This window comes from Chrysochloris asiatica, unplaced genomic scaffold (assembly GCF_000296735.1).
Source record: "Chrysochloris asiatica unplaced genomic scaffold, ChrAsi1.0 scaffold00145, whole genome shotgun sequence".
NCBI lineage: Eukaryota > Metazoa > Chordata > Mammalia > Afrosoricida > Chrysochloridae > Chrysochloris > Chrysochloris asiatica.
This window is the reverse complement of record NW_006408663.1, coordinates 956,462-977,734: the sequence shown is the minus strand read 5'-3', so window position 1 is coordinate 977,734 and position 21,273 is coordinate 956,462. Positions and strand designations below refer to the sequence as shown.

Here is a 21,273-nt window from a genome sequence, read left to right as displayed (position 1 = left end):
GCATTTAGAATGCAGCATCTTAATAACAGGAGAAACAGTGCCAGAGAAAGGTCATATATGGGCACTCCTGTGTTTTCTGCACAATTGTTGTTTACATCTAAATCTATTAAAAAACACAATATGCTGATTTAAAAAGGTGAGAAAGAATACATCCTATCCTCACCCCCACCCCAAAACATGTCGTTTGGATTTGCCTGGAACATCTAAGGGTCATAGTCCATGAGGCTGTATTGTACACAAGAGAAGGCTGATCTGTAGGCTGTAGAGACAGGTATGATTCTCCCAGGTGATTAACAAAACCAAAAGCATACATGTAATAGACTGAAGAGAAGCCTCAAAAGAGCTGACTTATAACAGACTCATACAAAGCAGTTTCAATGGAGTGGATCCCAACACAGGGTAACCCTCATGTGTGTCAGAGCAGAACTGTGTTCTATAGGTTTTTCAAAGGCTGAGGTGACTGGCAGGCCTTTCTTCCAAGGTACTTGAACAACTGGGAGGACTTGAAAAACTAGTCTTTCAGTTAGCAGCAGAATGTGCTAGCCATTTGTTTGTTTGTTGTTGTTTTTTAAATTAAAATGAATGTTTTATTGTGTATTGTGTGATAGTTTACATGAGGAAACATTAGTTTTACATTCATTCTAGCATACATTGTTTCATTGCCATGGTTACCATACAGTCCATGCATCATCCCCCAACCAAAGGGTATACCCTGCAAGCCTGCTCCCTCCCCCACTGTCCTCAGCACACAGCCCCTTTCCCTCTCTGGATCTCAAGTTCCCAGCCACTCCATCTCTTCATGTCATCCTCTCTGTCTCCATCTCAGGCCTCACTGCTTCTCTGGGTGGGGTCCCGCTCTCCGCTCTTCTCCATTGATGGACCCAGGGTCCTCTGCTCCTAGTCTGAAAGGTTAGTCTCTCCCCTCCTTGCTATAAAATATCCACCTTTACATTTCCAGACCTCACAAGAGGGAACCTAGATCCACAGTGCGGGGAGGATAGTACAGTCTCCGGTGAATAGTACCCAGCCTGTCTAGGAAGGGCTGATGAAAAAAAATCCAGATGGCTCTCATGTGATGCAATGGTGTTAGCCATTTTTAACCTGGGGATACCACTTTTTACAGCCAAAGGTTGTAACTAAAACAATCAATGTCAAAGCAAACTGGAAGGTAATCTGAGTGTACTCTGTATTGCCAAGGGGTCTGTGATGTGAGTTTTCCAAACCCAACCCAAACCCACTGCCACCGAGTCCATTCTAACTCCAGGCAAGTCTATAAAGAGTGTCTACAACTGTACATCTTCACTGATGCAGATGCAGACAGGCTCATCTTTCTCCCTTGGAGCAGATGGTGGGTTTGAACCACCAGGCTAATCCATAGCACCACCAGATCCGATGTGAGTTTGGGCATCTAATAATCTAGAAATAATATCAGGGACTTCATATAATATGTCCAAAGACCATCCTCACTTCCAAGGAGCATTCTGGCTATACTTCTTCTAAAACAGATTTGTTTATTTTTCCGGCAGTCCATGGTACCTTCAATATTCTTCTCCAACACCATAATTCAAATGCATTGATTCTTCTGTGGCCTTTCTTATTCATTGTCCAACTTTCACATGCATATGAAGCTATTTGAAAATGCCATGGCTTAGGTCAGGTGAACCTCAGTCCTCACACTGTTATCTTTGCTCTTAAATGTTTTAAAGAGGTTTCTGTAACAGATTTGCTTAAAGCAATGTGTCCTTTGGTTTCCTGACTGCAGCTTCCCTGAGTGTTGATTGTAGATCTAAGCAAAAGGAAGTCTTTGACAATTTCAATCTTTTCTCCAGTTATCTTGATGCTATTGATTGGTCTAGTAGTGAGGATTTTGGTTTACTTTACATTGAAATGTAACACATAGTGAAGGCTGTAATCCTTGATCATCATCAGTATTTTAAGTTCTCTTCCCTTTTAGCAAGCAAGGTTGCATTCATTATCTGCATATCGCATGTTGCTAATAAGTCTTTCTCCAGTCCTGATGTGTCATGTTCTTCCTCATATAATCCAGTTTCTCAGATTATTTCCTTAGCATACAGATTGAATCAATGTCAAAACAAACTGGAGGGTAAACTGAGGATACAAGGTAAGTAAAAGGATACAATCCGGGTATCCACCTTGTTTGGTTCCAACTGCTGCCTCTTGATCTATGTACAGGTTCCTCATGAGCACAATGAAGTGTTCTGGTATAATCATTCTTCGCAATGTTGTCCGCAGTTTGTCGTAGTTCGTCATCATCGGGTTCTCAGAGACTAAACATTCAGAAGCAGTCCACCTCTCATTCTTCTGAGTCTTAGTCTGGAAGCTCAGCTGAAACCTGTTCACCATGGGTTACCCTGTCAGCATTCAAAATGCCAGTGGTATAACTTCCAACACCGCAGCAACATGGAAGCCACCACAGTGAGACAAACTGACAGAAGAATGGTGCCAGTTAATTGAGTTTTAATCAATAATAATATGAGTGCTAATTAGGTTTAAGGCACTCTGTTATCCTTTTACACATATTAAATCTTGTAATTGTCATAACTCAGTATTCTCCTGAAGGTAGGTAGTATTAGCCCCATTTGATAGATGAAAAAACTGAGCTTCAGATTAGTTAAGAAATTTGACAATGCTAAGTGGATCAGCCACAGGTTTCAATTTAGACATACTGTGAAAGTTAGAATCAGATTTTGCCCATGTCATAACCCCAGGCTGTCCCATTAACTAAAGTTTCTATGTGGTGATGTCGGATGAACACACATCAGCCCAAACCCACTAGCCACTCTGCAGGAGAAAGATGAGGCTTTCTGTTTCTGTAAAGGGTTTATAAACAAACCTTATAAAGGGTTGTTATGAGTTGGAATCAACTTGAGGGTAATAAGAGTGGATTTTTTTTTTTTGTGTTTTTTTTTTTTTTTTTTTGGTTTTATTAGTCTTACAAGGAGCACTAGTAGCTTAGTGGGTTAAGTATTGGGTTGTTAACTGAAAGGTTGGGAGTTCAAAATCACCAGCTGCTCTTTGAGAGAGAAACATGGCAGTTTGCTTCAGTCAAGAGTTATAACTCTGTACTAATGGGCCAATATGAGTTGGCATTGACTGACAACAGTGAGTTTTATCAGTCTTATACCTTATACTTCTTAAGCCAAATGAATAATGGAGACCTACAACAGTAAACAGAATTCATCTTTAGTGTCAACTCCAATTAGCTGGTGTTGCCAGGTCATTGAGTTCTGAGGTCATCTGAGGTTATCTATGGGCTTAAGCAGAAAGCCTTTCAGGACTGATTAGTTATGTCTGATTCTGGTATGGCACTGTAGGATAGGCACTGGACTGGAAAGCACATAGTCAGCAATTCAAACCCACCAGCTGCTCCTCAGAAACCCCATACAGGGTCCTGATGAGTTGGAACCGACTCGATAGCACTTTACAACAATATATGTGTGCAGAGTGGTAACTCCAGGGTTTCATATGAGCCAATTCTGACAGTCTTCACTGACCTCTGTTTTCCCTAACAGCTAATCAGTAAAATGCCCCTAACAGAACAGACTGCCAGAATGTCACTTTTAAATATCAGTGTTTGAAATGCAAAGAGCATAAACAATATACAGTTTACATGCAGAGAATAGGAACAGCCAACACAACCATTCAAACACTGCAACCAGGTTTTTCCTGAAAATGTAGTAAAGTTTTTAAATCTGAAAATTGACACAGTAATTCAGGTGTCAACAACAGTTAAGTTACTTGACTGTTAGCCAAAAAGTTGGTGATTTGATTCCACTCAGAGGCTCCTGGGAATATAGGCCAGGGGATCTGCTTCTGAGAGGTCACAGCCCTGACAACACTGAGCAACAATTCTACCCTGCACACATGGGATCCCCCTGCGTCAGACTCACCTCCACCTTCTTCATATAGTCCAGCTTCTTGGATTATTTGCTCAGCATACAGACTGAATAAATATGGTGAAAGGCTGTACCCCTGACACACACCTTTCCTGATTTTAAACCATTCAGTATCCCCTTGCTCTGATCTACGTACAGGTTCTTCATGAGCACAATTAAATGTTCTGGAATATCCACTCTTTGTAATGTTGTCCATAGTTTGTTATGTTCTACATAGTTGAATGCCTTCTTATCGTCAAGAAAGCACAAGTCAACATCTTTCTGGTATTTTTCACTTTCAGCCAAGATCCATATGATATCCCTCATTCCACATCCTCTTCTGAATCCTGCTTGACTTTCTGGCAATTTTCTGTTGATGTTTAGTTGCAACCATTTTGTAATTATCTTCATCAAAATTTTACTTGCATGTGGTATTAATGATCCTATTTGATGATGTCCATATTGTATCGGGTCACCTCTCTTTGGAATGGGTACAAATATGGATCTCTTCCAATCAGTTGGCCAGGTAGTGTCTTCCAAATTTCTTGGAAGAGATAAGTGAGTGCCTCTAGTGCTGTGTCAGTTTATTAAAACATTTCAATTTGTATTCCGTCAACTTCTGGAGTCTTGTTTTCACCAATGTCTTCAGTGCAGCTTGGACTTCTTCCTTCAATACCACTGGTTCTTGATCATATGCTACTTCTTGAAGTGGATGAACACTGACCATTTCTTTTTGGCAAAGTGATTTTGTGTGTTCCCTTTATATACTTGTAATGTTTTGTGTATCGTCAATATTTTGCCCATGTTGTTGCTAAGTGCTGTTGTGTCAGTTCTGACTCATAGCAACCCTGGATATGGTTTCCTAGGAGTGGTTGGTGGGTTTCAACTGCCAACCTTGTGGTTAATAGTCCAGCACTTATCCTACAGTGCCACAGGATTCCATCTTACCCATAGAATCCTCTGATATTTCAAGTCAAGGCTTGTATTTTTTCTTCAGTTCTTTCAACTTGAGAAATGCTGATCTAAAAGAGTTCCCTCCACATACAAATATTCTAGATAACACATACCAGAATATATATAATACAGCCAAGCTTAGATGAAGAAAGAATAATCCAGGGGTCACAATGAAGAAGGAATAAGAAGCTAGATTGTTATAGTAGTAGTAAACCCTATCAGACAGATACTGGACTTTCTACTCCTAAACTGGGGCATACATTTTAGCCACAAATCAGGTAGAACATTCCAGACATTTCAGTCTTCACAAAACCCTTGATGGCTGCCTTCCTCATGTAGAGTGCACTAAAAAAAAAATCCACCTACTAGTTCTATAAGAAAGTTTTATTGCCTGGTTGGATTCTGGGAATGACAACTATGGACACAAATACAAAGTCTACAGTGAGAATGCAAGGGTTCAAGCCTTTATCACATGGAAGTGTGGGGGCACACATTTATCCAATTGACAAGAAGCAGAAATCCTAAGTCAAGAATTGACACCAAAATTGGTCTAGAACCTGAAAAACAAGTATAACAAACAACATATAAACTGCTCTATGGTAGCATGCCCACAACCCAGATGCCTAAGACTCCCACAGAAAAACTACCATCCTGCTTAAAAGTATCAGCTTACAATAAATGATTCCAACTCACACAAGGGAAGGGAGAAATAGCAGCTCTCTGTAATAACTGCAAAAACAGGAGCAACTGTACTCCATGCCATTTATTGACCTAGTATTAACACCAGGGAGCTTTCTGAAGCAGAGATCTTCCCCACTGCAGCGGATCCCACCCTGCCCTCAGAACAGGAAGATGGTAGGTCTTACTTTACCAGGAGACTAGAATCCCTGATGCCTCCAGGGTGCTAGGATTTATCATTCTGGTGTGATAGGATCTTGCTTTGTATCAAAACAGGACAAATAAGTGAATGCCATTCAACATTGTTGCTGTTGTGGCTAGGTGCGTTCCAGTCAATTCTGACTCATACAAATCCTACAGAAGGAAACAATACCAGTCCTGCAACCTCCTCACAAGCATTTTTAAATCTGCGCCCATTGCTGCATTCATTGTGTCCATCCATGTTGTTGAACGTCTTTACCAAGCATGATGTCCTTTTCCAGGTTCTTGCCCCTCCTGATAACATGTCATTCAAAAGACATTTGCAATCACTTTTACCTCAATATATTCGCCGTGGCTTTCCTTTCCTGAGGAAGAAGGTCTGGGTCCCGCAAAACTTCTTCTAGTAAATTTAGGACGTTCATCTTTAATTCATTGTTAAGTTCAAAATCCTATAAAATAAAAGAAATCTTTTTTTTTTTTAGTATGGGATTTGAAGGATTAAGCTTTATGACACCTGAGACTACTACTTATGATAAATTCTCTAGAAGCTACATGTGGGAATTAAATTACACTACTGATTCCTATTTAATTGGTGTGGGATGAGGCCCTATTGATAGTTCTGAGAGGTTCCTCAGATGATGTTCATGTGCAGTCTGGATTAGAACTCTTCCTCTAGGGTCAAGACCCTTAATAAAGCTTACAAGACTTTCTTTCCCACTGCCTGCACTCCCATGCCCGGCCCCCTAAGCACCTATACACCACACATTTACACATACTCACACCATTCTAGAACTAACACATTTCTTCAATTCTTCAAAGATTTATGTGATTCCCTTATTCTAGAACATTGTGCTTCCCCCTCATATATTTCTTTGATCTTTCAGGTCAAGGAAGCGATAGACATTCTCTCAGGAGGATGCCTTAATGTATTCAGTGGGGCTACAAAATTCTCCCTCACACTCCATGGGTCCCTGTATTATAGGGGGCAATTGAATTGCCTGGTTTCCCATTGGACTAAGAGTAAAATCAGTACATGGGTCATAGCAGTGGGTCACCAAATATTTGCTACAGGAATAATTCTGTCTATTGGACTTGAATTAAAAACTGCAACGTAGATAAGCTAAGAGCTAAAGAAGCACTGGTGTGGCACTGTGGGTTAATGCACTGGACTGCAAAGTCAACTTGAGCCGTAGGGTTGGTGATTTAAGCTCTCCAGCTGCTCCTTGGAAACCCTATACGGGGTGCCTATGGGTCGAACCAACTCGACAGCAACAACAAAGAACAAATGATATTTGCAAACTGATGGGGAAATGTCAAAATAACTCAGGAGGGAGATTGAAGGAGTAGCCATTTGGCAAATTTGAGATAATAAGAACATTAAAATGAATAATGAAAGTAATGAGTATAACCCAATTGAATAAAAAGAATCCACAAATCCTTATTAATGCTCACAAACAAATGTATATATAGACAGATACATTTATAGAGGTAGTATAAAATAAAACCATTGTTTATAGTGCAATTCCAACCAAAAAATGCAGTTATAAAAGAATTAGAAAGCCACCTCCAAACACAGCAGTAAAAAAGGATTTAAGCAAGAATCATGGATGGGTACTAAAATGGCTGAGTGAAACTTATTGGGGAACAAGAGTATTCAGTCTCAGAGAATCCCCACCCCCAGACATTACTTATTACTTATAAAGGGAGAATCTGACAGGTACCCCTTAACCAAGTAGCCAAAGTTGACATTAGCAATAATGGGACACGATGTACGCACTGCTGTAATGCTCCGGAAAGAATGGATGGCTTAGTATTTCTGCACAAAATGCATGCTCTTACTTTAAATCTGGCAAACTCACTTGAGGAATATTCTACAAAACAACTTACTGCTCTGCACTCTTCAAAACTTGTCAGTGTCATGAAAGACAAAGGATGTCAAAGGGACAAGAACTCAATGCAATGTGTGATCCTGGAGTAGATCTGGAATCGGGAATTACTATAAACGGCATTGCTGGGACAAATGACAAAAATTGAAATGGGTCTATGTATTAGTTGAGAGCATTCTATCTGTGCTAAGTTTCCCTCCATTGGATAATTTTGCTGTGGCTATGTAACTGAATCGATGGCACTTAACAACAACAACAATGTAAGAGTACTTCCTTGTTTTTAAGAGAAAGAGAGGGAAAGACAGAAGAGAAGGAGAGAGAGAATAAATGTGATAAAAATGTTAACAATTAGTGACTCTGGGTGTGTCTCCATATAAAAACCCACTGTCTGTTTAATTGAATCTGATTCATAGAAATCCAGTGTGACACAGTAGAACTGCGCTCATTGGGTTCCCAAGCCTGTAAATCTTTACGGAAGTAGACGGCTAGCGGCTGGTGAGTTTGAACTGCTGACCTTTCAGTTAGCAGCCAAGCTCTGTGCCACCAAGATTCCTCCATATGCAATGTTTTATTCTGACGATTTTTCTCTAGATGTAAATTTTAAGGTACAAAGTTGGAAAAAAAATATTTAAAAGACAGAATCATGGTTAATATATATTGTGAAGAAATTTATTCTTATAAAACACCTACAGCAATGTACTAGATTAGGTACTAGAGATGAACTGAGCAGCTTTCAAGACTGGTATTCTGCTAGACTTTATCTGTGTATGTGTCTACAGGCAGGAGTGTTTATTTCCTCTCCAATATAAATGTATTATAACTACCTTTTAATTCTAAACATTGACATTCTGAATTTTTAAAAACTATTGGAGAGAACACTGCTAATTGCAATGAATTAGATAAGAAGAAAGCAGCATTCTTGTACTATATTTAGTAAATTAGGAACAAAATGTCCCTAATTTCATAAACTGTAGACAATGCAAAGGTCTAACCTAATTTGAGTGCATTTTTGTGCCTCAGTTTGGTGGGGAAATCTATCATTCTTATCAGTATTTCAAATTCACTCTTTGTCCTGGTGTGGCACCGTAGGATAAGCACTCAAACTCAAGATCGGTTTGAACCTTAAGGTCAGTGGTTCACGCTCACCAGGTGCTCCTCGGAAACCCTATACAGGGTTGCTATGAGTCGGAGCCGACTTGATGGCATGTTAACAACAACAACAACATTTGACAATCCGCATCCATTACTACGGAGCTCTGGTTGCACAGTGGATTAAGCATTCGGCTGTTAACTAAAAGGCCATTGGTTCAAACCCATGCGCTGGTCTGTGGGTAAAAGATATGGTTATCTGCTTTCATAAAGATTTTACAGCCTCAGAAGCTGCTCTGAAGGAGTTCTAGTCTGTTTTACAGGGTCACAATGTGTTGGAACTGCTGTAAGTCAGTCTGACTCCATGTCGGTGTTTGCTTTTTTCTTTTTAATTTGGTTTATTCATTACTATGATGGAAGCTGGGGAGAGAGACCCCTCCATGTGGGAGACCTGGTTTTTCTATTTGGGAATCCAGGGTTCAAATCCCAGCCTATGTACCTCAAGCACGCTGTCCCTTAGTTTGGTGGGGATGTGTATCACTCTTCTCAATATTTTACATTCACTATTTGACAATCAGTATCCATTACTATATGGAGCCCTGGTGTGGTTTGAAGTTTACTTTGATGCTGAACAGATTTCAGTGGAGTGTACAGACTAAGATAGAAGAAGAAATGCCTGGTGACCTACTTCTGAAAATCAGCCAATGAAAACCCCATGCTTCCGAAAATCAGCCAATAAAAACCCTACTGTGGGGGAAAAAAACAAACCCTATTGTGGGTCAATACACAACTAAACATGGGGTGGGAGCAGGGCAGGCAATGGACAACAAAACTTTTGTAACACAATGATTGAAGCATATGAGTATTTCAGGAGGTATCAAAAACAGATGGTAGTGAAGAAAGAAGTTCAAAGTTCACTGAAGGCATCAGTGCAAAGCAAGGCTCTGGATATTGATGGAAGACCAGTTGAAATGTTTCAACAAACTGACACAGTGCTGGAGGTACTCATCATCTATGCCAAAAATTTGGAAGACAGCTACCTAGCCAACAGACTCAAAGAGATCTATAATTTGTGCCCATCCCAAAGAAAGGTGACCCAACAGAATGTGGAAATTATTAAACATCATGAACAGCATGCCCAAGTAAAATTTTTCTTAAGATAATGAAAAAATGACTAGTAGTACATTGACAGGGAGCTTTCAGAAATTCAAACTGGATTCAGAAGAGGATTGTGGAATGAGGGATATCACTGTTGATGGCAGATGGATCTTGGCTGAAAGCAAAGAACACCAGAAAGATGCTTACTTGTGCTTTATTGACTGTGACAAGCATTTGTTTATATGGATCATAACAAACTATGAATAACAATTAGAAAAATGGGTATTCCAGAACACTTAGAAAAATGGTTATTCCAGAACACTTAACTGTATTAATGAGGAATCTGTACATACACCAAAAGGCAGTCGCCAGAACAGAACAATGGGCTACTGAATGATTTAAAATCAAGAAAGGTGTGTATCATGGTTATATCCTTTCACCATGCTTATTCAATCTGCATGTTGAGCAAATAATCCAAGAAATTGTATTACATGAAGAATAACATGATAGTAGGATAAGATGAAGGCTCATTAACAACCTGCGGTATGCAGATGACACAGCCTTGCTTGCTGGAAGTGAAGAGGACTTGAAATATTTACTGATGAAGATCAAAGACTAAGCCTTCAGTATGGATTGCAACTCAGTGAGAAATAAAACCCCTCATAACTGGACCAGGAAACGACATCATGATAAATGGAGAAAAAATACTGAAGTTGTCAAGGATTTTACTTGGATCTACAATTAATGGAAGCAGCAGTCAGGAAATCAAACGACTTAATGCATTTGGCAAATCTGTTCTTTAAATTGGGGAAGTCTGTTCTTTCAAGTGTTAAAGAACAAAGATGCTGTTTTGAGGACTAAGGTGTGCGTGACCTATGCCAAGATATTTTTGGTTGCCTCATGTGCATGTGAAAGTTGACAATGAATAAGGAAGACCAGAGAAAAATTGATACATCTGCATTATGGTGGTGTTGAAGAATATTGAAAGCATAGTTGTCATGTACTTTGGACATTTTATCAGAAAGGTCTAGTCCTTAGAAAAGGACAGCTACTTACTTGGTAAAGTAGAGGGTCAATGAAACAGACACAATGAGCTCAAACATGACAACAATTGAGGATGGTGCAGGACTGGGCAGTATTTCATTCTGTTGTGCATAGAATTGCTATGAGGTGGATCTGACTCGATAGCGCCTAACAACACCAATGGTTAGACACAGAGTATTTGTATAGTTCTATAGACTTTCTATATAGAGGGCACTGGTGTGGTAGTGTGGGTTGTGTCAGACTGCAAAGTTGTTTGAAATGCAATGTTGGTGGTTCAAGCTCACCAGCTGCTCCTTGGAACCCTATACAGGGTCGCGATGGGTCGAAACCGACTCTATGGCACTGAACAACAAAAACAATATAGAGTTTCTAAAGCTGCAAATAAGCTGATGGTCATATAAGGCAGGATTAGTGTGAAGAACATCACGGTAGTGTTTAGACCTTACAAAACCAAACCAAGTTCATTGTCATTAAGTTGGTTCCAACTCACAGTGACCCTAAAGGATAGGGGAGAATTGGCCCAACAGTTTTCCTTTAGGGAAGCAGACTGCCACATCTTTTTCCTATGGATGTGGGTTCAAACTGCCAACTTTCAGCTAACATCTGAGCAGTTAACCACTGCTCCACCAGTCACCAGGGCTCTGTCTGGTGCTAACTTCTAAGTAGTGGTTTAATCAACAAGCATGACTGAGCACCCATAAGACACCTGCTATGTATAATAGGTCAAGACCCCAGGAAGGCATTCTATTTTGAAAGGTCTTTTTAAGGAAAACAGAATGTAATTTCATTCTTTGGAGCTTTAGGAATACTAATCTGAAAGAGACTTTTGAACGACTTGGTGAAATCTTCCAAGACATTATTGGAAGCATGATGAAAGGTTACAGTTGAGTATTTGCTGTGCTGATGCTGTCATTAGTATAAAGCAGATTGTCTAATAATAGTGGAGTATGAAATGAAACATGATCAAGCATAATGTCTCCTGACATTTGCACAGGGCTTTACAATGTACAAAATGATCTCCTGTCTAGTAATTCACTTGTTCCTTATCACAGACCAGTGGGAGACCAAGCTGGAACCAGGATCCATTTACCCAGGGGAGTCCAGAGGCTGAAGGGGTATGAGGGGGCTTCATAAAGTTTGCTGAGGAAAGGAATTAATAGAGAATTGAGCATTGCCCATGTCTCCTTGGTCGGGTGCCCAATTTTGCAAAATTGAATAAAGAAAACCTCTGTCTTGCTAAAATGAGTACAGATTGAATTACTTGAGTGTTTGTTGGTATGGACAACGTTTCTCACAAATTTGGGGGCTTGTTCAGATTTTCTGCCCACTTGGAGTGGTAGCTCTGGTGGAGAAGGAGACGTGCACCCCTTGGGTTGGCAGCCTACTCCACAAGGGTGAATGCCTCTCCACTAGAGCCGGAAAAAGACCTGAGACTGTTAAAAGATGATCAGAATTAGCAAGAGAGACGTGAAGGCCTGAGACTAGAGTAACCACGGCAACCAAGTAATCTGTGCATGGGCCAGGGTGGGAAAATTGCACTAATTTTTGAAGCCTAAGGAGAACAATTCCTGAGAAACTAGATGTTAGCCCTTTCTGTTTTGCTAACCCTCAGGTTAAAAGGACTCTTGGTCCAAACCCATTCCTTCTAATTCACCGTTCATCACTTCCAACCTGGAGACTTGGTGCTGATCAAGACCTGGGAAGAAGACAGACTCCAGCCAGACTGGGAAGAAGGCCCTTACCAGGTGTGGTTGACCAATGAGACAGCCGCCCAGACCACAGAGAAGGAGTGGGTGGACTCATTATACTCAAGTAAAGGGACCAGTGAAGAGGGACTCTCCCCAAAGGAAAAGTAGTTGCCAGTGGGATGTACATCCCTCGCCCAGGGAACCTCTCAAAGTGACCCTGAAAAGGGTCTGAAAGGCTGCCTTGCCATACCTCTGCAAGATTGTCACATTTTTCCCTGGTCCCTCTCGCTCTCGGGGGTTAAAGAATTAGTACTATGGAGTCACCACTTCTCAAAAGTCAAAGCGAAAGTATATTTCAAAGAGAGAAGTGGGTCTGGCTCTGTGAGTAGAGAAGACCCTTTGGGATTGGGGTGCTCTGGGGCTTAGAAAAGTATGGGGTCTCTTGCTGTAAGAGTGGGCTAATACATATTGATTAGGAGGAGTGGTATGTTGAATATACACCAAGTTTTAGTATAGGGGTGCAGGCTTATTGGAAATGGAGTGCCCTCTGCAGTTGTCAGCTCTAGGCATTATCTTCATGGGTTTTCTGCCTATGGCCAGCTGCTTCTATTAGGGTTTCAGGTCTTCATAGCCTTATCTCTGTCTCAAGGCTGTTCTTCTCAGTATTACTATTCTTATTGGACTAGAAATGCCCTGCTCCCTTCCTTGATCCTTGTTTAGTAGGAGAGTACTCAGTGCAAAGCAGTGGATATAGAACTAGAGTAAGAGAGGCCTAGGGCCCACGGGTTCTAACCTATCCCTGACCAGATGGGGTGGGTTTGGAAGCTAATATGGCTAAAATGTATCATTACCATGGGGGAGGTGCAAAGGGCTTTTGCCTACAACCAGTCAGGTTGATAGTAGATGTAACTACGGCATCTTTCCCTCAAACCACTAAATTAGGTATTTGCCATGTTTTATCCTGTGGGAAACTGGAGGACCTAGTGCTTATCTCAACTAATGACCCCACTGACAGTGACAGGGAGTCAAGAGTAGTAATCCAGGTCTATGGAATGGGTGTCCACATCTCTAGATGGGACCCTGAGGGCTGAAAATGACCCTAAAAGAGTAGACGTGATTGAGGTAAAAGACCTTAGATAAACATTAGAGATAGAAACAACATATAGAAGTGTGAACACTTGGGTTGTTGTTGCTGTTGTTATGTGCTGTGGAGTTGGTTCCTACTCATAGCAACCCTGTACAGGGTTTCCGAGGCTATAAGTCTTTATGGGAGCAGAAAACCTCATCTTTCTCCTGTGGAATGGCTGGTAGTTTTGAACTGCTGGCTTTGTGGCTCGCAGCCCGATTCATAACCACTACGCTACCAGAGCTCCTTTGGTAGAGTGGGTTTAATATTCAGTACAGGTTCTGAACAAGAATGAATGCCATGTTTGTGCAGCTGATAAACCCTGATGCAGGATTCGGACATGTACTTCATGTTGGCTCTGTACCAAGACAAGGACGCTTGGGGAAGGGAAACTTGTAAAAGGCCTTCATTCTCCATAGGGATGATGAACCACTCTTCTTGTCTTTAAAGGCAGGAAGCAGAGTTCACAGTGCCCATAGGAGAATTGACAACTTGCACCCACGTCCAAAACGTTACTGGTGAATCTAGCAGTGTCCTATTTGGCCCTCAGAGTACTGTGGAAAAGGGAATGTCCGAGATTTGCTGCCATCCGAATGGACTGGGACATGCGCATTGGTCCAGCTGGCAATTTCCTTCACCCTAGCGTTCCGCAAGAAACCTGAGCAACATGAGAAATCTCAAGCCAACAGATCTCTCCCTGCATCTCTTGAGCCATATATTTATAAACTGCATTGGAGTCGCTAAAGAGCTTAAAGCTAAGAACTGGATAGCTGTAGGATTTGAGAGTATACTTTTCCAACAGTCTAAAAAAAAAAAAAAAAAAGTAGACTGAATTCATTAACCAATAGAGGCCCATACTATCACAAAGGCCCTGTAAGAATTAAGCACCACAGCTAATGAATGGGCTGGAAAAGCTGGAATTAGTGAACCTTTTACTGACTGGTTAGAGGGGTGGTTTAGAAAGTGGACAAATATAGCCGCCTGAATCCTCAATTTTCTCATATTAGTAGTTGGATTTAGACAGCTGTTAGATGTTGTGTCATGCCCTGAGTCTGAGGACTAGTGCAGACTCAGAGGAAGTCAGACTTGGTCTCTGCTTGGTTTAAACATTTGGTGCTGTGAGCGGGATTCATTGCAATGGTTCCAGACCTAGTGGGAGAAAAAACAAAGGGGAATAGGATAAAATGTTTCAGCTGAAAGGACAGCAGATTCTGGAGTTGCCTGGAGCCGATGTCATGCTGAATAGAAAAGACAGCTGATCTGTTCCTAGGGCCTACTGGAATCTACCCTACCAGAGGCCCAAGGCCATATGCATATGAACGGGGTTAGTCCAAGGTGGAGGGAAAAGTTGGATTTGAGTGTTTTAAAAGGTTAATGTGTTTGACTGCCTTATGGATATTGGCTTCTCCTGCTTATTATTGTAAAACAGAAATACATTTGTAATAGAAATATTGGTAATCATGATTAGGGAAATTTGTAAGCCAGGCTTTGGCCTATACATGATTGGATTTTCTAAAAGAGGAGTAAGACATTGCCAGAACTTTAAGATGGAATCTTGAGCTTCACTCAGAGCTTCAGAGAGGAAACATCTGCATTTGAAAAGGCATGCACACCAACCCAGAACTGTTGAAAGAACAGAAGATTTGTGATTGAAAGAAAGCAAAAAAAGAGGACAGTTTGGCATTTTGAGTTTCAGAGGCTTCAAGGCAAGGAATGTTGGCCCATCAAAGGAAACCCCTTTTAGGACTAAAAGTTGATGATGATCACCTGGGTCTACTAGTGAATGGTACCTGTTGACCTTCAGATGAAATAAGAGGGAAGATTGACTGTTTTGGAGTGCAGGGAGGTATGTGTTAACTCCCAAACTTGTAATTGATTGTTGAGCTGACTAGAACTTGACCAGATGAATATAAAGGTGTTTGATACTCTGAGCAAGCGTCAGTTGCTACAATCTGATGAACTGGACTGTTGCTATGGATGCAGTTCCTCAAAATTCCAATCAGAATGGAAGTTTCTTCAGATCAGGGAACATGCATGTCTTCTCAGTGTATGGGGTTACTGTTGTTGTTAAGTGCTATTGAGTTAGTTCCAACCCCTAGCAACCCTGTATAGGGTTTCTGGAAGCAGCTGTTGAGCTTGAAATGCCAACCTTGCAGTTCAAATGGCATTGCAGTCTGGCGCATTAACTCACAGCACCAAACCAGGACTCCACTGGGTTGGTTGTTGCTGTTGTTGTTAAATGCTGTCTATTCAATTCTGACCCATAGCTATCCTACATAGGGTTTCCAAGGAGCAGCTGGTGACCTTGAACCACCAACCTTGCAGTTAATATGGCTTTGGCAGTCTGATGCATTAGCCCACAGAGCCACACTAGGACTCATGGACAATTTAGACATTGACATTGTTGTATTCTTTCACCATACTTAATCAACTTGTATGCCGAGCAAGTAATTGGAGAAGCTGGGTTATAAGAAGAAAAATGTGGCATCGGGATTGAAGGAAGACTCATTAACAACCTGCGATATGCAGATGATACAACCTTGCTTGCTGAAAGTGAAGAGGACTTAAAATATTTCCTGATGAAGATCAAAGAGCACAGCCTTCGGTATGGATTGCATCTCAGTGTAAAGAAAACAAAAATTCTCACCAACTACCAATAAACAACATTCTTATCAACGGAGCAATGATTGAAGTTGTCAAGGACTTCATTCTTCTTGGATCAACTATCAACACTCACGGAAGCAGCAATCAAGAAATCAAACGACATATTGCATTAGGCAAATCTGCTGCACAAGAACTTTTTAAAGTGTTGAAGAGCAGAGATGTCAGCTTGAGGACTAAGGTGCACCTGACCCAAGCCATGGTATTTTCAATAACCTCATATGCATGTGAAAGCTGGACAGCGAGTAAGGGAGACCATAGAAGAATTGATGCCTTTGAGTTATCGTGTTGGAGGAGAATATTGAAAGTGTCATGGGCTGCCAAAAGAACCAATAGATCCGTTTTGGAAGAAGTGCAGCCAGAGTGCTCCTTGAAAGCCAGGATGGCCAGACTTTGTCTCTCATACTTCAGACATATTGTCAGAAGGGACCAGTCCCTGGAGAAGGATATCATGTTTGGTAAGGTGGAGGGTCAGTGAGATGAACTGGCAAAGCAGCAGCATCAATGCACTCAAGTGTGGCAACAATTGTGAGGTTGGCCCAGGACTGGGCAGTGTTTTGTTCTATTGTACATAGGGTCGCTATGAGTTGGTACCAACTCGATGGCACCTAACAACAACAATTGCTATAAATGCATGAAGTGGCTGACTTGACAAAATTTCATGGGTGTGCTTAGTTTTAGAATGAGGGGTCAAAGGAAAAATCCCCACTGACTAGTTTTCCTCTTTTCCAGATGGGTCTGATGAAAGGGGATATGGAATGATGCTGATAAGATTTTATTATTTCAATTATAATTGTCAGTAATATTGATTGTGATTGTCAGAACTGTAATAGTAGAAGATATGTAGCTAAAAGGAGGGAATAGTTATCTTTCATTTCAGGAACAGACAATCCCAGGACATCAAGAAGGAAGGACACGAGTGGAACTTGGGATCCCCGCCTGAAGAAGCAGTGACAGCAGAGATGGTGGTAGAGGTGGTGACATGGAGCAGCTATGGACTCTAGGCCCATGGACTGAATGAGACTGTGTGCCTACAGGCTGCATATTGGCTTTTGGACATATATGTGTGCATCAAATTTTTCTGATTTGTTCATTCATGATATATAAGTGGAAAATGGGACCAGTGTATTTTCGGTTGTACGTGTTTTAGTTATATTATGTCAGGTGCAAGTATGATGCAACCTATTATAGGTATGTTGTTGTTGTTGTTAAGTACCATGGAGTCAGTTCTGACTCATAGTGACCCTGCACAGGGTTTCTGAGGCTACAAATCTTTACAGGAGCAGAAAGCTTCATCTTTCTCCTGCAGAATGGCTGGTAGTTTCAAACTGATGACCTTGTGGTTAGCAACCCAATTTGTAACCACTATGCTATCAGAGATCCTTAATATAGGTATGTTGTTGTTGTTGTTGTTGTTGTCAGGTGCCATCGAGTTAGAACCGACTTATAGCCGACCCCATGCACAGCAGAATGAAACAATGTCTGATCCTGGGCCAACCTCACTACCGCCACCACACTTGACGACATCAATGATGCCACCTGGCCGATCCATCTTGTTGGGAGTCTTCCTCTCTTTCTCCAACCCTCCATCTTACCCAGCATGACATCCTTCTCCAGTGACTGTTCTCTCCTGATAATATGTCCAAAGTATGAGAGAAAAAGCTTAGCCATCTTGGCCTCCAAGGAGCACTACATTTGGATTAACAAGATGTTACACTGCCTTTATTTTTTTAAAAGTCATGCAAAAAAAAAAAAGTCCTTAAAACTTGATTTTTAAAAATCTGAATCCTCTGAAGGACTGCACAGAATACCTAATTTTATTACTTTTTTGCACGTATATATGTAAAATGCAGAATTGGTCATTCAAAAGTCCCTGTTAATATAGTAACCAGTATTCATTAAAAGGACTCCTGGTATGGCGCTTTGGGTTAATGTGCTAGATTGTAAAATCAGCTTGAGCCTCAAGGTTGGCAGTTCAAGCTCATCAGTTTCCACTCCTTGGAAACCCTATACACATCGCTATGGGTTGGAACCAACTTGACAGCACTTAACAACAACAACGAATTCATTAAAAAGAAGCTCAGATGGCGTTGTAAGACAAATACTGGACTGCTAACCACAAGATTAGCAATTCAAACCCACCAGCCACTCCACAGGAGAAAAATGAGACTTTCTGCTCCCATAAAGATTTACAGCCTTGGAAACCCTATACAGGGTTGCTTGGAGTCAGAATCCATTTGATAACAGCATGCTTTTATTCAATGAAAAAAAAACATGCCCTATTTAAACCCATATTTATATTATTCATAATAAATCTGCTTGATAGCCATTTTGTAATGATCTAGAATACAATTTGTAGTCAGCTTTCCCCAAGCTCTGGAATCTGGGTAGTGTAAATGATCACTGAAGCCCCTTCCTGGAGGTAATAGTTGAGCTGTCCACAAGATGGCACTCCTGAGTCAGCTGGACCTTTGGGAGTTGGCATCTGCCTTTCTGCACAACCTGTGAGCTTGGAGCAGAGTTGGAAGGGCCTGGAGCAGGGACTAGCTGCTGAAGATTAGCACACAAAGCTTTATGCTCACAAGAAGAAACCCTGTAGCACCCCAAAGCATGGAGGTATTCATTGAAACTTATTTAGTTTTTGTTTTCCAATTCACAAAGCAAAGAGCTTTGGTGACATTGTTGTTGTTGTTGTTAAGTGCCGTCGAGTCGGGTCCGACCCATAGCGACCCTGTACAGGGTTTCCGAGGGTGTAAATCTTTACGGGAGTATTGAGATGGTAACCACATGCAAGGTCAACTCTTCTAGTGGCTCCTTGGGAGAAAGGTGACGCTTTCTGCTCCCATAAAGATTCACAGCCTTGGAAGCCCTATACAGGGTCGTTATGTATATAGCGCCTCAAGGGAATATAAGGGAAGGGGGGGGAGGGTAGAGAACCAACCACCTGTTTTCAAGAGAGATTGTTGTTGTTGTTGTTAAGTGCCGTCGAGTCGGTTCCGACCCATAGCGACCCTGTACAGGGTTTCCGAGGGTGTAAATCCTTACGGGAGTAGAAAGCCTCATCTTTCTCCCGTGGAGCAGCTGGTAGTTTTGAACCGCTGACCTTAAGGTTCGCAGCCCGATTCGTAACCACTACGCTACCAGAGCTCCTTAAAGCCCAGTAAATGTGAAACTTTTACATGTTGACCTTTTAAAGAAGACCATATCTCTCTTTCAACAAAAACTAGAGCACCTCGGTATATAAGGATCTGGGGGAGAGGCAGAACAGCGACAGAAGTCTGGGTAAGTAGGCAGCGAGACGCACTAACTAAATGCAGGCAAGAGTTTGGTAGCACCTGACTGAATTCTAGGGGAAGGGGCTGGATCTGGTCTAGGTATGGGAACCACTTGCTAAGACATGACACGTCAATCAAAGAGTGTGAGGAAAAGAGTCAAGGACTGGAATGTGGTACCTAGCAACCACGAAACAAAACACAGAGGAGTCCTGGTAGCACAGTGCTTAAGGGTCTTGGCTGCTAACCTAAAGATCACTGGTTTGAACCCACCAGTTGGTCTAAGGAAGAAAGATTTGGCAGTTTGTTTCTGTAAGCATTTACGGTCTTGGAAATCCCATGAAGTGCTATCCTAGAGGGGCCCATCAAGTCAATTTGGACTCATAATGACTCATGTGACAGAAGAGACATGCTCCCTAGAGTTAGCCCCATAGAGGCTATCTTTGAATGCAATCCCTGCCATGTAACAACAGTTATCCCATTTCCTCCCTTTGAGCCTTATTTTCATTCTATCATCCTTCCCAACCCTTCCCCACTGCTGATCTAAGATGATCCCTTTCAGAGTAGTTGCTAGTGGTAGTCGGGCATCATCTAGTTCTCCTGGGCTCAGAATCATGGAGACTAATGTTAATGTGTTCCATTAGTCCATCAGACTAATTGATTCCAAGTGTCTTCAGTTTCTGCCCATGCAGAGGCCAATAGTTGCAACGTAGATGGCTGCTCATGAGTTTTTAATATGTAAGTTGCTATTCAACAAAGTAGGATGTATAACATTGGCTTTGTAGACTATGTTAAGCTATTGACCATGGAGTCCCTGGCGATTACAGTCGTCAGCCCTCAGACCCAGACGCTTGTTGCCTCAAGGTATTTGGAAATGCCCAAGGTGTTTTCATCACTTTGTCCCTGTATGCTCCAACATACTTAAGGATGTGTTTGTCACAAAGGTAAATACTCATGCTTAAATGTCCTCTGTCAAGCCCTTATATATTTGTGGACATACTTCCACTCTCCCTCCCATACCTGTTCAGCGTGTGCAACTGTTATTTCAGGGTTGTGTATATAACATTGTTTACCTCTATCCCATTTTACCTGTGCATTCCTCCCTGTGTCTTCACCTGTCTTCATCATTCTTTTTTAGCTACAATTGTTACAGTAGCAAAACGCCAGATCTTTCTCCTTTGGAACAACTGGGTGAGTTTAAACCATTGCTTCAAACCAGTTTATTCCACTTTGACCCCCTGCTAAGAATTTGCATTTCCATCCCAGATATGCTGAATCAGAATCCACATTTTAATATTCTTAAGAACCACCTGGGAATCTTGTTAAAATGTAGATTCTGACTCCATATATCTGGAATGGAAAGGCAAATTCTTAGCAGTGGATCAAAGGAGTGTAAACTAGTTTGAAGCACAGGTTTGAATCCCCAATCTTTCTGTTAGCAGCCAAACACTTAACTGCTTGTGAAACCAGGGATCCTTGTTGTTAGGTGCCATCTAGTTCGTACAGACTCATAGAGACCCTATGAACAACAGAAGGAAACACTGCCCAGTCCTGGGCCACCTTCACAATTGTAGCCATGCTTGAGCCCACTGATATTGCCACTTTGCCAATCCATCTTGTTGGGGATCTTCCTCTTTTTCTCTGACCCGCCACCTTATCAAACATGATATCCTTCTCCAT

General features: G+C 41.5%; 1 protein-coding gene across 1 annotated transcript in view; it reads right to left on the bottom strand.

Annotated features, from left to right (window-relative positions):
- The window catches only part of RASGRF2 (Ras protein-specific guanine nucleotide-releasing factor 2), a 340,705-nt gene that overhangs the window by 26,559 nt on the left and 292,873 nt on the right, over positions 1-21,273 (bottom strand). The window contains exon 19 of the mRNA XM_006870586.1: positions 6,066-6,178. Within this exon, the coding sequence (XP_006870648.1) occupies positions 6,066-6,178 (113 nt within the window). The remainder of the gene's footprint in view (positions 1-6,065; positions 6,179-21,273) is intronic.